The sequence below is a fragment of the Camelus bactrianus genome, chromosome 15, assembly GCF_048773025.1.
Source record: "Camelus bactrianus isolate YW-2024 breed Bactrian camel chromosome 15, ASM4877302v1, whole genome shotgun sequence".
Lineage (NCBI taxonomy): Eukaryota > Metazoa > Chordata > Mammalia > Artiodactyla > Camelidae > Camelus > Camelus bactrianus.
Window position 1 is genome coordinate 66,525,559 of NC_133553.1, and position 16,414 is coordinate 66,541,972.

The 16,414-nt window shown below is 52.7% G+C and overlaps 2 protein-coding genes across 3 annotated transcripts; one reads left to right on the plus strand and one right to left on the minus strand.

The window, feature by feature from the left end:
• Window positions 1-5: 5 nt before the first annotated feature.
• Window positions 6-11,732, plus strand: SMYD5 (SMYD family member 5). 2 transcript variants are annotated; one of them, XM_074341314.1, is made up of 13 exons: window positions 6-148; window positions 3,813-3,921; window positions 4,691-4,830; window positions 5,266-5,387; window positions 5,748-5,817; window positions 6,423-6,527; window positions 7,342-7,404; window positions 7,613-7,683; window positions 8,000-8,106; window positions 8,488-8,544; window positions 9,417-9,511; window positions 10,153-10,223; window positions 10,321-11,732. In XM_074341314.1, the coding sequence occupies exons 1-13, from the start codon at window positions 53-55 to the stop codon at window positions 10,466-10,468; spliced, it is 1,254 nt and encodes a 417-aa protein (XP_074197415.1). In that variant the 5' UTR covers window positions 6-52; the 3' UTR covers window positions 10,469-11,732. The 2 variants fall into 2 exon arrangements, with proteins under 2 accessions (XP_074197415.1, XP_074197416.1); XM_074341315.1 differs by having other exon boundaries at window positions 10,365-11,732.
• A 447-nt stretch (window positions 11,733-12,179) lies between these two features.
• On the minus strand, window positions 12,180-16,244 carry PRADC1 (protease associated domain containing 1). Its single transcript, XM_074341318.1, has 5 exons — window positions 16,090-16,244; window positions 14,012-14,112; window positions 13,381-13,490; window positions 12,948-13,115; window positions 12,180-12,722 (listed from the first exon to the last, which is right to left on the minus strand). Exons 1-5 carry the CDS (start codon window positions 16,154-16,156, stop codon window positions 12,602-12,604), a joined length of 567 nt encoding a protein of 188 aa, XP_074197419.1. The 5' UTR covers window positions 16,157-16,244; the 3' UTR covers window positions 12,180-12,601.
• Window positions 16,245-16,414: the final 170 nt, after the last annotated feature.

Consider the following 16,414-nt stretch of genomic DNA (forward strand, 5'->3'; position numbering starts at 1 on the left):
GGACTCCCGGGTTGAGGTGGGTCAAAGGTCAGGAGGCGGAGGTACGCCCAAGATGGCGGCCTCCATGAGCGACGTGTTCTCCTTCTGCGTGGGCGTGGCGGGCCGGGCCCGGGTCGCCGTGGAAGTCCGCTTCGTGAGCAGCGCCAAGGTGAGGCCGCGGCAGACCGTCCCGGGAGTGCCGACCCCGTCCGGCCCTGGAGACCGCCCCGTGGGACCCCGTTCCTAGAGCCTAGAAGCTTCTCTGCCGCTCGGACGCTGCGGCGCGGCCCGGCCCGTGCTCGCGGCTCGGGGGCTCCCAGTCTGTCCACATGTGCAGGCTTCCGGGGCGGTCACCTGGTGGACTGGGGCCAGCGAAGTCTCCATGCGCCACCTCCTCCCCCAGCAGAAGGGGGCCTCCTCGTCAGTGGTCTCGCTACAGCTGCTCCAAGCGGGGCCCGGGGACGTTGCTGCTGGGCCCCGGGAGCGGTGGGCGGGACATGCAGAGCAGAGGAAGCTGCGGTATAAAAAAAAAAAAAAAAAAGGGTGGGTCCTCAGGAAAATTTCTGAGTGAGATTTGGGTGGCGGATGAGGAAAGAGGCCAGGACACTTCAGGAAGGGTCTTGGAGTGCTAAGGGATTTGGACCGAAGCCCACTGGGAGCATTTGAAGGGTTTAAACAAGAGAGTGACATTTTATTGTTTTATTATCATGTTTCTGAAGTACATTGTAGAAAAAAAAATTGAAAGTGCATGTAAGGAAAGAGAAGGTAAAACACTCACAATCCTGTATTTGTGTAAATATGTGCATATTAAAATATTTTTGGAAACTGCTTTTTGATGCAGCAGTAAATATTTAAGTATCAATAATTCAGTTTCTATGTACAGCGGAAGGGCCACAGTTCACTCAGCAGCTGCTCATTTGTGGACCTTTATGTTATATCTTGTTTTTCATCCCTGAGGTCAAAGATACTGGAGCTCAGTTTCTGTGCACACATCCTTTTGTTCTCCCTAGCACTGAGTATTTTCCTTACACGTTTGCTAGTTGATATGTGCAAAACTGTTTCGGTGTATTGTCGTTTACATTTCTTTGTTTACTAATGAGGTTGAATATTTCATCATATATAATGGCTGTGGGTATCTTTGGTCCTTGCCCAAGATGTCAGCCTTCTAGACATTTGTCTCCTGCTCTCAGCATCTTCACACTCATCCAGTTCCCTGACCTGGCCTTTCATTGCCCTCTTTCCATTCCAGGGGCCTCTGGAACATTCCTCTCTTTCCTTGGTAAATCAACTCCTCTGTATCCTTGGCCTCCTCAGCTGCTCACAACTTCATCCCCACTGCAAGACCTCTAGTGCTCTTGATTGGCTGACAGTTTGATGGTGTCTCAATTGCACCACTCCTAGCATGCAGAGATACTCAGCTTTACTTTCACTTAGCCCCCCCCCCATCTCTCAGCCCCCTCCTTTCTTTACTTCTTCCCTCCTACTTCATCAGTCCAGCCACTCTCCTGACCAAATTGTCCTGTCCTAGCCTTCTATCAAAACCCCACCTGGCTTCTCTCTCCATGCCTACAACTGATCTGCTACCGCAGAAAAATCATATATCCAGATTTCGTGAAAAGATGGAGTACCCTGGGTTTTTTGCATCTGTATTCATCGAGTCAGATTGGTTTGTGATTTTTTTTTTTCTTTATGCTATCTTTCTTAGGTTACCACATCAAAGTTATGCTTGTTTTTTGGTAAAATAGAGAAGCTTTCCATTTTTTCCCCCTCTGTTATTGAATAGTTTAAATAGCATGAGAATTACTTGGTTTGAGAGAGCTGGCTCATGAAACCATATAGACATGGGGGTAGTTTTCGACCACTTTCTCTGTTGCCTCTATGGTTATCAGCAGGGATGATTTTTACAGTTTTACCAATTGCTATGCCAAGGACATGACCAGTCAGAACAGAAACCTGACCAAATATGATGAATGACCAAAGATGTTGGCATTGCTTAATAGTCTGTCTAGGCTTTCTTTCTTTTGGATTCACTTTTAGCAATCAATGTTTTTCTAGAAAATCATTTAATAAAGAATTAATTTACTACATAGTTTTAGATTGTTGTACAGTCTTTAAAAAAAATTCCTTTTCAAATTGGAAATAACTGCATAGTTTGTACCCTTTCCATTCTGCTTCAGTTCTCTCCAAGCTTCTTGGTGATACAAATTCGAGCTGTTTTTCTTGAAACACTTTCCTATGTTTGGGGGATGAGTGGTTTCGTAGAGGAATAGCTCTGATTCTTTTCCCTTTTGCTTTGATTGATAAATATTTCCTACATTTGGTCCTCCAGAAAGAGGGAGAAAGAGATCAATATTTATCCAATACTGAGGACTTGAAATTGCCAGAGATAATGTGGGTCCCAGCCCATGTCTTTTTTTCCCACAGAGGAAGGCCAGGTTTTCTTTTTGCTAGGTTGGGTCCCAGGGGCTACTTGACATGGAGGTGGGGAAAGACAACCGAGCTACATCCATGGCTTTGCCAGTGGTTTTGTTCCGGCTGTCCCGCTGTACTGTTGGAGCTCCCAGAGTTGTCCAAAGGGTTGAGATTCTTGGTTCATGGGTTGCTCAGGGCCTGTCCAGGTCTACCCATCCTGCTGCTCTGACTTTGGGAGGAGCCCCTGTCTAGCCAGAGCACCAATGCTAGAAGGAAACAGGGAACTGCCTGGGGGGCCACATGACAGGACATTTCACTGCTGGGTCAGTCATTTCTTTTCTCTCCCTTTTTGTGACAGTTCAGTGTTGGCAGGGGCCTCTTCTCTAAATGTATAGTGGGGGAAAATGCCCAGCAGGACCAGTAACTGCCTAGGTTCTGAAGCTGTCTCCTGAGTCCCTTTGCACATTTGAGAGATGGCAGTTCAACAGTTGTCTTCTCATCCTTCATCCCTTACATGATGTACGCAGTGCTTTAGACCAGTTCTTCTCATTTAACATGCATTTGAATCACCTGGGCATCTTGTTCAAACACAGATTCTAACTCAGCAGGTCTGGAGTGGGTCCTGAGGTTCTGCATTTCTAACAACTCCCAGGCAGTGCTCATGATTCCAGTCCCTCACCTCACTTTGAGTAGTGAGGAGCTAGAGCTCATCACCTGTGCTGTATTACTGTATCCTGGAAACTACCTGGCAGGTATTATTATAATACTCGCTTTTCAGATGGGAAACAGTTGCAAAGAAGTGAAGCAGTTGGCTCAAAGATTCACAGCAAGTTAGCATTAGGAGTGGTGCTAGGATTAGCCATTTCCTTCGGTGTAACATCTCAGAACTTCCTGAGTGCCCGGTGCTAGGCTGGGTGCTGTGAGGCCCCGGCTGACTGGGGAAGTGGGGCATATTTTCCCCCAAACTAGGCCTCCCTCTCCCGTGGTGTAGGATTTCTCTGCAACCCTGAGCAGCAGCAACATCACGGCCAGGATCTTAGAGGGGCGTGTGGATGACTCCAAGAAAGCCACCCTGTCATTACCAGCTCCTGGTACTGGAGGTTCCAGAATGCTGTGAACTTTGGCCCTGCCCTGGCCATTCTAAAAATTCTCCTCTGAGTAGTCTGACATGGTGGCTCTCTTCCCATCTCAAGCCCTCTGCTCTGGACAGGCTGGAGGAGGTGCAGCTGGAAGTAGGTCAGAGCAGCATTTCCAGAGGAGGCAGTTTATGGAGGCTGACCTTGCTCTGTGAGCCCTCCAGAGGCAGAGGCCCCTGCTGAGAGGGAAGCATGTGGGAGGAGGCTGGTCAGCCCTCCAGAAGCCTTGAAGCTATGTCGTCTGTCTCTTCTTAAGGCCATCCTGTTCCTTCTCTGCCCTCTTAGGGAAAGGGGCTGTTTGCCACACAGCTGATCCAGAAGGGGGAGACCATATTCATAGAACGGCCCCTGGTGGCTGCGCAGTTTCTCTGGAATGCACTTTATCGCTATCGAGGTGAGCACTTCTCGCCCAGGCCTCAGGGCTGTTGGGTGCAGCAGCCTTTGCGCATGGAAGAGAACTACATACATCCCTGCCGGCTGATGTCTCTGGGCCTCCGGGTGTCGGGAGGAAAGCACATCTTCCCTTGGAGAACCGTGCCTAAGTACCATGCCTCCATTTGGGGCTGTGAGCCTGCAGCCAAGAGGCTCTTCCCAGGTGCTCCCTGGGGGAAGACTGTCACTCAGGTGGAATTCAGTCTGTCCCGTCCTGTAGACTGGATGTCATGCTGAGGGGTTCTGTGCCAAAGTGGAGCCCTCTACCAAGAGGAGACCACATGTCTCTTGGTCAAAAAAGATTGCATTAGGGGTCAGAAGCAAATAGGATGCCCTTAGCTTTGCCAGCCACTTGCTTTTTCTACACATTTTTCTTGGGGTAGTGAAAATATGGGAAAGGAAGGGTCAGTTGGCTCCAGAATATGGGGAAAGCCCAGTTTGGGGGAGGGGTGGGGAGCCCCACAGACTAAGTCCCATTGAGAAGCACAGAGAGTCTGCCAGGAGGGGTGGGGACTCCAGAGAGGGAATAGGGCACCATCTGTCTTCGAATGCATGTGAAATTCATCCATTCATTTCGTTCTTTAACTTAGTCATTCATTCATTCACTTCCCAAACTTTTATCGAACGCCTACTACGTGCTATTGTAGCCCTGGGGATGCTGCTGTGAAAAGGACAAATGTGACCCCAGCTCTCACGACCCTTACGTTGTCACTTCTGGCTCTCTCTCCCAGCCTGTGACCACTGCCTTCGGGCACTGGAGAAGGCAGAGGAGAACGCCCAGAGGCTGACCGGGAAACCAGGCCAGGTTCTGCCTCACCCCGAGCTGTGCTCTGTGCGCAAGGACCTCCACCAGAACTGTCCCCACTGCCAGGTGAGTGTCCCTGGGGGTGGGGCTGAAGTCCTCTTCAGGGAGACAGGAGTGAGGACAGACCTGGTCATGGCCCTTGAGAGCCCCAAGGTAGGGTAAGATGTTGAAAAGGCTCAGTTACTCCTCAGTTTCGTCCTTTCTGTTCCAGTCTGGAAAATAGGCTTGGCGGGAGCTTGCCCTCATTCTAGGAGCCTGGCAGGGCTCTTCCCTGTACCTGAGAGGCAGTCTTTCCTTCCCATGGCTTTACAAGCCTGGCTTAGGTTCCCCTCTCACATGCCCCCAGAGCACCATGTGCTTTCTCATCTCATAATACCACTCACTACTGCCCAGGGGCTGTTCGCGGAAGGAGTGCACTTAGAGGAGGTGAGTACCACATGGGTGTCTGTGCCTCGCCCCACGGCCAGACCCTAGGGCGCTGACCTCCACCTCCCCCGACAGGTGATGTACTGCAGTGCAGAATGTCGGCTGGCTGCTGCTGAGCAGTACCATCAGGTCCTGTGCCCAGGCCCCTCGCAGGATGACCCCCTGCATCCCCTCAATAAGCTGCAGGAGGCATGGAGGTAGGTAGCATTTCATCTCTTTCCTTTCTGCCTTCCCCATGCTCAGCAGATGCAGCCATCTTTGTTAAGTTACCATCGCCCAGATTTTTCCTCTATCTTTAGGGTTAAACAGAGGTCATATCAGTCAACCCCTTCCCTTTAATCTGAGCTGCCAGTCCCACCATTTTACACCCTCCCAGAAACAGCCCCACGAAGCCCATAGAGGTATAAAATCCTGCCCAAGTTCTTGCCAATGACTTGCCCTTTTTGGTTATAAGTGGGATTGGTAGGAAGGATTCTCTATAGCAGTCAGACCAGGCTTCCTTGAACTCAGCTACTGGGGAGGGAATTTCTAGGCCACACCTTTTTCTTTCTCCCCAGGAGTGTTCACTACCCCCCTGAGACTGCAAGCATCATGTTGATGGCCCGGATGGTGGCCACAGTGAAACAGGTGAGCCTACCTGATCTCAGGGACGCTGACTCTGGCCTCATTCGACCCTTGACCTCAGTTTCCTTCTCACCTTAAGACCCTGACTTGGACGCGGAGTTTCTTCTAGGCTTCCCGAAGGAGAGCTGCTTGCTATGTAAACCTGAGGAGTAGCGAACCAGAAATCTGGCAGGGAGAGTGGGGGCTCATCTTCCCTGTCGTCTTTGATCTATGAGATGACTTCCAGTGTAGCAGCAATTCATGCATTTGATTATAAGCACCACTTTTCCAGGATTGTATCTCTTAGATAAAGTGAGAGCGGCCACTCTAACCCCTTCTATTAATATTGCTGCTTATTCTTCTATTTCCCCGAGTGTTGTTGAATTTGAATTGGCTAGCTGGGCACCAGCTGGGGAGATGGTTGGGTGTGGGCAGGGTGGGAGGGAAGGGTCTACCTAGAAGCTCATGTGTGATGGTGTTTCTCTGAGGGCAGGGGCTTTAGAATCACGGTCTACCCCTCCCACATGGGCAGGAGTGGCAGTGAGGAGGAGGGTGTCCATGAGTCCATGTGTGCACATGCATGTGTGGGCTGTGCACACGTGACCCTGAAGTGTGTTTGTTCACTGCAGGCTAAGGATAAGGATCGCTGGATCAGGCTCTTCTCCCAGTTCTGTAATAAAATGGCTAACGAGGAGGAGGAAATTGTCCATAAACTCCTGGGGGACAAATTCAAGGTTGGTCTTCCCCTGTGACCCTCCCACCCGCCAATAGCTTGGGATGTCCATGGCTCCCTGAGGGAAGCTCCGCATTTGCTCCCTTCCCAGCCACAGAAAGAGGTTAGAGCCTGGGTCTGAAAATCTATTCAGAGAACTTGTATTCTTGCTGCCATTTAACTTCATGACCTAATGTGGTCTTAAAATTGGGAAGTAGGGTGATGACAGAGGAAGGAGGGGCTGGGTGCCCTGGTGTGGATTAGGCAGGACCTCGTGCTAGGATAGCAGTGGGCAAATCGGGTTAGCGGAAAATGGAGGGTTGGGGGCCCACAGGGTCAGGGCGCAGTATGAAACAGAATTTGAGTTGCCAGTGTACTGAGTGCCCACTCCGAATCAGAGTTACTCAGTCTCACTGACAACACCAGGAGGAGCTGCCTGAAGGAGGAGGCAGGTGTGTGAAAGGGCATGTGGGGTGGGCCTCCCTACACTAAATTTTGGGGAAAAGAGGGGGAGGATCAAGCTGCTCTGGACACAGGTCAGGGAGCCTGGAGGGTGGTGGTGAGGACAGACATTCTAAGCCAGGCTGCCTCAGCCCTGCTGCCACAAATGATGGAAAATAGGGAAGCATTTGGGGTTTGCTACCTCAGGTCGGAACAGGCCAGCAGACTGCCAAGGCTCTTTGGAGATAAGGACTCTGGGCTCTGTTTTGCCCCCAGGGAAAGCTCAGGCTACAGAGCTGGCCCTTTTCCTTCCCTCACATGATCTTCTGGGCCCTGCCTGGGTGCTAATGTGAAGTTCCCAGGATGTCAGTCTCTCTCCGCTTCCCCCAAACCAGGGCCAGCTGGAGCTCCTGCGGAGACTCTTCACAGAGGCGCTTTATGAGGAAGCACTCAGCCAGGTGAGCTGGGGAAGGTGGGACCAGTGGCCTTCCAGTGACTCCTGCTCTCCAGAAGCAACTGTCCCCTTCTAGGACAGCTAAGCCGAGCAGACCTGGTCTTCTGGAGTTGGGATGGGACTGACTTATGGAAAAGTTCCTCAACAGAGAGTTGTACCAGGAAGAAAACAGCAAGTGGCTGTAACCTGAGTGTTGTTCTTTCCCCCTACAGTGGTTCACTCCCGATGGATTCCGGTCTCTCTTTGCTCTTGTTGGGACCAATGGCCAAGGAATTGGGACCAGGTTAGGAGAGAATGTTCCAGAGCTATCGGACTTGTCCCTCGGGGCTCGGGTGGGAGATTGACTGAGGAAAGTAGCCACAGCTCCTTTCAAAACTAGGGTGGGGCAGGGTGTGACTCTGGCCAGAATGCTGGACTAAACACAGTGGTGGGGGCTGGAGAGACTGGGTCTTGGGAACACTTGGTCTATTGGGAAAGGACACCCCCCCACACACACCCAACTCTACTCCCGGAGAAAGAAATGGACTTAACTTGCTTGGAGGTGGAGAGCCCTGTGAGCTGGGCCTCTTCTCCAACCACGGCTGCCTGGGACCCCCCAGCTCCCTGAGCCAGTGGGTCCATGCCTGTGACGCTCTGGAGCTGAAGCCGCAGGACCGTGAGCAGCTGGACGCCTTCATTGACCAGCTGTACAAGGACATCGAGGCAGGTTGGTGAGATGGAGCCTTGGCCTCACCCAACCTTGGAGACGCCCATCAGTCAGATGGTGGACACAGCCTTCCCCCAGGGAGCTCTGAGTTCACGGTTGGGGGAGGTAATCCCTGTGTGCCTGTGGGAAGCTTCAGATCGGCCCACAGGACACACATGAGAGACGGCCCTGAGACCCATGCAGAGGCTCGATGCTGGGGGTGGACAGAGTGCCGGTATTGTTTATAGAAGAGCAAGTCTTGTGCCTCAGAGAAGCAGGTTCAGGCAAAATGGTAGTGACTGGGTGGCAAGAAGGTGGAGCCAGTGCCTGTCCTTATAAGCCTACTTTCCTTTTCCCACCTATAAAATGGAAGCAGTAACTCTGCGTGTTACTGTCTTACAGCAACTGGCGAGTTTCTTAACTGCGAAGGATCTGGCCTCTTTGTGCTTCAGAGCTGCTGTGAGTCCCGGCGTTGAGAAGGGGTAGCTTCAAGCTGCATTCATCTCTCTCAGCTCCTTCTGGGCTGGTCGAGTTGAGTCTGGGAGTGGGGTTAGGGCTGAGCTTCCTTGGGGATTTCCCCTCCATCTTCTATCATTTTTTTCATTCATTCATTCATTGGACTGCTCGTGCCTTAATATACGTTTATGTATAAGACCTTCCGGTGGGCTAAGCCCGGGGCTAGGGCAGGGGACAGAGCTCTGATTCTTGCAAAGGGAACCATGGGCTTTGCACCACCACGCCCTGTGAGCTTTGGTCGGGGAGTGTCTGAGAGCCCAGGAGGCGCTCAGGCTGGAAGGCAGTCTCATCAGCACCTGATGGGGAGGGCCAGAGCCAGCTCAGACTGTTGTCTTTTCCAGATCTCAGCCTCCCACCATCTGCTTTCCTCACTGCAAACCCTTCCTCCCTAGCTCTGGGGACACTACCCGTCCCAAACTAGGCTCTCAGAGGGTCTGGCTCAGCTGTCACCAGGTGTCCAGTAACAGGGCTGAGTCAAGTGGCCTGGCACGGGCATCCCTTTCGCAGCCCTGTCCATCCCTTTGCGAGACACTGGGAACACAGCTGAGAATGGAACTGACCAGTGAGGAGAGGAACAGGGGCAGTCATGGCAGGTGGGGGAGGGGAGTGAGACGGGAGTGCATTTGGGCCTGTGCTCTGTGGTCTTCAGGAAAGAGCACTGGCCAGGTAGTGGAGTCAGGAAACCTGGGTTCCAGGACCTGCACAGCCCTGGCAGGGACCAGAGAATAAGGAAAGATGGGACCTAGTGCTTTGCACGGTTGAGGCTGTTCTTTTTATTAGTCAACAATCCTCATTACCTGCCTCTCATAACCCAGGCAACCACAGCTGTGTCCCCAACGCAGAGACCTCCTTCCCAGAAAACAACTTCCTTTTGCATGTCACCGCCCTGGAGGATATTAAGCCAGGAGAGGTGAGGGGGCCAGTAGCTGTGGGGGCGGGTGGGCAGCAGGCCTTTCAAGTTCTCTCCAGGAACTGGGAGCAGCCCAGCCCACACCAGGCTGCTGGGTTGAGTCTTCACATGCCCCAGGACAGGAGTCTTGCCCATGGGCATGCTCTAACCCACCCCACTTCAAAAAACTCCAGAAAGCCTCTGAGTAGTGTTTAAGAGACAGCTGGTGCCTGTGTTCTTGTCCCGAGCTGTCTATCTGCAGCTTCTAAGGAAGCAGGATATGGCCCTTTGTGGCTTGGCCTGTGGGATGTTGGTGAGGGCTTGGGGTCCTGGCTGTTAGCACAGTGCACAGAGCCTGGTTGAAACTTCTTTCAGGGCAGGTAACTTCACTCCAAGAAGACTTCTGTCCCAGAGGCCACAGACCTTGGCTGTGTGCTGCCTTTAACCGTGGCCTGAGGCTAACCACAATCCCCCACCTCAGACACAGGTTGTTAAAGCCTCGAGCACAGGGGAGTGGATCTGAGCAGCCTACCCCTTGGCTGAAGGGCAGCTCAGGCTCCTGGGGATGGGGCAGCAGCTGGAGGCGGGGCAGTGGCTAGGCAGGCCTAATGCCACCTGGCAGAAAGCACAGGCCCAGAGCCCGCCTCTCTCCTGCCCTTCAGGAAATCTGCATCAGTTACCTAGACTGCTGTCAGCGGGAGCGCAGCCGCCACAGCCGCCACAAGATCCTCAGGTGCCAGCTGGGGACATGGTGGGCGGCTGGGCTCCGGGCTCCCCTGTCCCGGTGGCTGCCTAGCTTTGCACCCTCACCACCACCCCCCACCCTGCAGGGAGAACTATCTGTTTGTCTGTTCCTGCCCCAAATGCCTGGCAGAGGCTGATGAACCCAACGTGACATCTGAGGAGGAGGAGGACGAAGAGGAGGAGGAAGGAGAGCCAGAAGATGCGGAGCTGGGGGATGAGATGACTGACGTGTGATGTGGCCCTTCCTGGAAGGGGTCCTACCCCAGACCGTCGGAAAGGGGGGCCTTCCCCCAGAGCAGAGGCTTGGAAGGAACTCCCCACTCCCGTTGCCTGCTTTCCCCCATTCCAGCTCTGTTTCTGCCAGAGGGTAGGACAGGCAGGACCCTAGGCCCTCCACACCCCCCCCGGACCTCACGCCCTGGACACTGCTGCTGAGGGGCTCAGGCTCTGTGCTGTCCCTGAGCCTCTCAGAACTGGCCTCCTCCTGAGGTACGGGTATACATGGCTGGAACCAAGGTCAGGGCCTACCAGTCTTTCTTCCCCTTGGCCCCATGGCCACACTTACCCATCCACCCCTCCCAACTTGCTACGGAGAGGGTAGCAAAGTGATAATCTGAGAACAGCCTGACTTCAGTGAAGAAGAAAGCGGGTGAGATGCCCTCACCTCTTCCCCACCTCCCACTGTTGTGGTCTGACCACTAGCACAGCTGGGAGAGGCAGGGAGGAGCTGGGCCTCCAGAGCGCCTTCCCCAAGGCCCTCTGCAGGACAACACTGAACCGGGGCGATTACCCGCCTCTCCCACCTCCCCACTCCTGCCACTGAGACAGCAGGGAGAGTGGAGATTAGCCCCCTCCCCAGACCCTGGAACCTCTGTGCCTTGCCTCCTGGGCCCTGGCACAGTGGCCAGCCCCGTGGGATGGGTATGGAAGAGGCCTCTGCCTCCCCTGGGTGGGGGGTGTGGGGGATCATCACCCCTTCACGCCCTCTTCCCACTGAGGACTCTAGCAGCATGGCTGAGACCTGGAGGATGAAAGGTCTGTGCTCCTTAATTTAGGCTGTTCCAGAATCTTCTAGAAAGAATCAGTGAGGGCCTCCCCTGGCCTCAGTCTCCATCTTTAGGGTCTCCACAGAGGAACACTGAAGTCTTCCAGAAACCTAGAAGAGCTGGTCTAGATACTCAGATTAGCCATGACTGTGGCCTCCTCATCCCCAGATTAGCACTACCCCTCACTCTTGGGTCGGAAGCTGTGGAAGTTATAACCCATCACTTGCAATTCCTTTCTGCCTGCCTTCCTTGAGGGGCCTGCCACGCCCCTGCTGAAGGATCCCACGGAGAGCAGGTGCCACCCCACAGGCCCTTTCCTGGGTCATGAGCCAGGTAGAATCTGCCTGTCTGGCCTATTGGGTTCTTACTCCTTCACAGCAGCCAACACCCCCTCCCACCCCGCCTGCCCACTGTTTTCAATAAAACACGAGAGGTGACAGGCCTCTGCAGGAGTGCTTTGTGGAGAATGGCTTGACGAGCTGCCCTGGGCACACAGCCATCACATGGGTGGCGCAAAGGTGCACAGGGTAGAGCAGGTGAGGGACATGGGAGCTCCAGCCCCGCAGTTTGGGTTCATCTCTGGTCTCATCTATGTTCTGCTGTGCAAATGTATCTGAAGTCTAGGAGCAGGGGTCTTCTGAGGTGCAACATGGATCCCCAGAACTAGGCTACAAGATGAGTCTTTTCCTCAGGGACTGAACTACAGCTTCCTGTGTTCTTGAACAGGAGGCTGCTGGGATCCAAGATTAGCAGTATGAGCACTAGTCCTAGAGGACCTTGGGCAAATCATATATCCTCTCTGGGCCTCAGTTTCCTCCCCTTAAAACAAGAACATGGGACCAGATGAGTGTTTGGAGTCCCCTCCATCCTCGTGTGCTCTTATTCTAGGACACAGCTGCAACCCTGATGAGAGGTTTTATTGCTAAAAAGTCAGTGAGGGTTTATTAAGTCCTCAAACACCAGCTTCTTACACCATTCAGCAACTGCTGTGAAAGACCCTGGGTGGGGAGGCTGGAGCCAGGTGGGATGTGACACATCTCAGATGGCTCTCAGACCACCTGCTGTTGGCCCCTTTTGTTAAAACCCTAGCCCACAAGCCCTGGGGCCTGGCTCTTGCCTCTTCCCATAGCACGAGACGTTATGGGAGCCTGGGGAAGGCCAGTGATGTGGCTTCCCTTAGCTTAGTTAAAGCCCACATTCTTTTCCTCTACCTGACTCCACCTGTCCTCAAATGCTACCCATAAATCCCCAACAGCAGGATTCCTGGATTTCCCCTTCCCAGCCCAGAGTTGTTTATGGTTGGAATGTGGGACCAGCTCTTCTACCAGAAGGTCCAGGGCGGTTGCAGCAGCTCAAAGGTGGGGATGCTGGTGACATTGACTGGGATGGAAATGATGGCCCATGGCAGCCCATGCTGTTCCAAGGAGCGGCGGATCATGTAGCTGGGAGGACATGAAGAGAGGTGGCGATGGTCACTTTCTTGGCACCCCATCATGCCCCACTGTCCCCATCACTCTGGGAATTCCAGAGCCTGAGGACATTTTTGGCCCTCCAACCAGGGCGCCCCAAAATAAGGCTTGTGAGAAAGGACTGGTGATTGCCCTTGACCTCCCCAAGTCATGGCACCCAGCCTGGTTCTGATACTGCCAGAGACAAGGAGCCCTCACCCATCTCGGCCGAGCAGGAAGAGGGCGGGGATGTCAGCTGTGCGCTGGGTACTGTCCTGGATCATCTCCACGTAGAAGCTGTCATTGTCAACTGCGTTGTCAGAGATGATCACCGCCCGCCCGCCGTGCTCCTGCACCACCCGGGTCTTGGAGAGGAAGGAGCAGCCCCTGGAAGAGGTGATGAGACCAAAGGAAAGGTAGGGTTCTAGCTCTCCCTCCCCAGACCACCACCCTGGGGGGATGAAAGAAGGACCATGGAGGATTTTTTAATAAAGGCTCACAAGTAAATGACCAAAGGCTTGGATAATCTTAAGACATTTTCTTTAAAACCCTTTAAAAATTATTTAAAAACAACAATTTCAAAGCACCACCACCAACACTGATCTACCCTATGCCTGCCCTCCCCTGTGCCCAGGGCCTGTCTAGTCCTTACCCCCTCTCCACCAGAGCGATCTGGTCCTGGATGAAGAAACCGTTGCTGAGTTCCCCGCAGGCCTCTGAAGGTTCAGCAGGGACAAGGTGAATCTGCTCATACCTTGTGTGCTGAAAGGCATTTAAACAGGTGAGGGTGTGAGGAGACATGCCTGCCTTACGATGGGGCTGACCATCCCATCTTAACAGCTCCTCACAAAATGTGAAGGAAATACAGAGCAATTTCTGTGTGCTGGACACTTGAGCATTTTTCCTTAATTCTCACCAAGGTGTCCTGCCCCACCCTGCCTTGCCCTGAGTTAGGTAGGGAAGTTGGTATGGACCTAGAGAGGGGATGTAATTAGCCTTAAGTCACACAGTTCAGTGGTGGAGCTAGCAGAACCTTGGCTTTTCACAACTTCACGTCCCTAAGAAGACAGCTTTTCCCTCTGTGGCACCCAGGTCTGTATTATACCAAGAGGAAGAGTTGGAAGCCCTTCCTGGTTCTGTAGCCCCTGGAAAACAGAACTGGGTTCTGCTCCCTTCTCTGTCCCAGCACTCAGGTGTTGGTTAAAGGGATGATGAAGGTCACCTCAACTTAGTTGGGGGAATGTGGAGACAGGATCAGAGATGAGAGGGCCTCCTGAACTTACAAAGATACCACCAAAGTCCTTGGCAGGTGTGGCTGTGAAGATGTATCGAATGTCCCCAGGACTCAGCACTTGAAAGTACAAATAATCATGGATGCGTAAGCCTGAAAGGTAAAAATGTACAGGTGAGAATCCTCCAGGGAAAGGGCTGCTTCAGGTTCAGATCATGGACCCTGTGCCTTCAACTGGGCTGGCTATTGTCTGGGCCCAGGACCCAGCTTCAGTCGGTTGGGTCCTCCAGGTCGGTGGCCTCTGCCCTGGGGAGGACAGAGTTGATGCAGACAGAGTTAGTAACCCCAGAGATTTCCAGCTGCTGCTGCTTGCACAGATAAGCCAGGAAGACTGAGAGCTCTAGTGTTAGCTCTAGTGTTCTTTCCAAGGGTTAATCCATCTTCGCTCTGAAGCGGACTTGGGAGTTGCAAGGTGGAGATGTGGTAGCCTGTGCACAAAACAACTCTCACCAAAACTTAAAAGTTGACTCTGGTTCCACTTCCATCCCCCTAGTCCAGCCACTATCATTTCTTCTTGTGACTTGTCCAGCTTCTTAACTGGTCTCTCTTAGCCTCCATTCTTGCTAAGATTCACTTCCCAAACCACTGCCAGGGATCTTCTTAAAAGATCTTAAAGCAAATATAATCATGTCACTATTCCCACAGCTTCAATACCCTTCAACAATTTCCCTTTGCACTTAAAATCTAAACTTAACTCTGGTCTTCAAGGCCCTACATGATGTGGCCCTTAGCTACTAATCCAACCTCGTCTCTTCCTATATTCAAGCAAAATGGGCCTCCTATCAGTTTCTTCACATCTCCAAGTCTTCTTGCAAGTTCCCTCTATCTGGGGGTGCTTCCTAACCTCACTCTACCTCTTTATATGGCTCACTTCTATGCATCCATCAGGCCATAGCTTAAATGTCACTTTCTCAGAGTAACCTGCCCTGTGACTGCCCTTCCCTTAAGCCTCTTCAAAATGTACTTTTTCTCCAATGACACTTGTAACATAATTTGTAATTATACAGTGTTCATAAATTTATTGTTTGTCTGCTGCTGTAGGATAAGGACCATAAGTTTATCATTTCATTCACTGCTGTATCCACATTATCTAACATAGTGGCTAGGCTATAGTGAGTGCTCAGAAAGGTTGTTGAATTGAATGAACAACTAAACTATTTCCAGCTCCACTGCATTGAGAAAGGGAATTCCTGGAACAACCAGATTTTTACAGCGTGTGGGTCTCTTCAGCACCAAACTTTTCATGTTTTACCTGAACTTGAGTCCCTGGTTTCCTTAGCCCAGAGAGACTGAGGAATGTGAAAGGGTGGAAGCTGCTGCCACAGGTCCATTAGTCAGTCAACAAACTATCGAGCCGCTACCAGGTGTGCCAGGGTTGGGTCTGACTGTGGCTTTACCTGTCCTTGTGTACTGTCCAAAACATAGCCACCAGGCAGAGCTCCACTGACTTGGCACTGGGCTACAAATACAGCCTTAAATCCTAGGAGTGGAGACTTCCCATCAGATACAGAAACACTCCCAGGAAGCCTTCCTGGATTAGCACTAAACTTGCCCTCCTCCGCACACACATCTTTGCCTGACCTTTACATTTTCTGATCTGTGTAAATTGTAAGTATGTATATGTGCTCACACATGTATATGGGTGTATGTTTATTTTTTCATGTAGATGCAAACAGGTTGGGTGTGTACGTATGTGATTGTGCATGTGAGCCTTCGTGTAGCAATGTGGGGTCCAGTATATGCAAGTGAGTGCTAACATATCTCCAGCTTGTATTCTCTCTAGTTGTTCGCTATTCCTCGCCCCCTCAACCTTCTAAGTTGGCGCTAGTGGGGGCAGGGGGAAATCTTGCTTCGACGTGGGAAGCTGAGGACTCACAGCCCAGCCTCAGTCCGCGCCGAGCTCATGTTGGTGGGGGACCCGTACCCATCCACTCCAGGCGCCCATCTCTAGACCTGCTCTCCCTGGAACTCGCGGGGTCCCCAAGGTGACCCGTGGCCCCCGGCCCCAGACGCGCTCAAGGTGGACGGCCAGCCCCTCCCCGCAGCGCAACCCCGCCCGCTGCCGCTCACCGTGGGCCGCGACGCAAGCGGGGAGCCAAAGAACGAGACAACACCAGCCCGCGGCGCCAGGGACCATCTCCAGGGCCCGGCCCGGCGCCGCACTTCCTCCAGCAGCCCAGCCGCTCGTAGCTCGCCGGACTTTGGCCTGACAGCTGCTCTGGCCTCCCGCCCCCAGACCCGCTCTTGCTGCTGGTTGGTGGACTGGAACGAGGCCCATGGCTGATTGGCTCTAATACCTGCTCGTGTAGCCACATTTTCCGCCCCTGCGCCTTAGCCCACTTTCTATTGGTCGAGAGAAGTGGGGCCGAGGATTGATTGGCCTAAACTCTTAACT

Bases quoted from the DNA above. Each gene is read 5' to 3' on its own strand.
- PRADC1 (XM_074341318.1), bottom strand. From the start codon at position 16,156: ATGGTCCCTGGCGCCGCGGGCTGGTGTTGTCTCGTTCTTTGGCTCCCC. The intron at 13,116-13,380 runs GTAAGGACTAGA...CACCTCTTCCAG, and splicing joins ATCGCTCTGGTGGAGAGGGG to GGGCTGCTCCTTCCTCTCCA. The intron at 12,723-12,947 runs GTGAGGGCTCCT...ATGTCCTCCCAG, and splicing joins TTCCTGCTCGGCCGAGATGG to CTACATGATCCGCCGCTCCT.
- SMYD5 (XM_074341314.1), top strand. From the start codon at position 53: ATGGCGGCCTCCATGAGCGACGTGTTCTCCTTCTGCGTGGGCGTGGCG. The intron at 5,388-5,747 runs GTAGGTAGCATT...CTTTCTCCCCAG, and splicing joins AAGCTGCAGGAGGCATGGAG to GAGTGTTCACTACCCCCCTG. The intron at 8,545-9,416 runs GTGAGTCCCGGC...CTCATAACCCAG, and splicing joins CTTTGTGCTTCAGAGCTGCT to GCAACCACAGCTGTGTCCCC.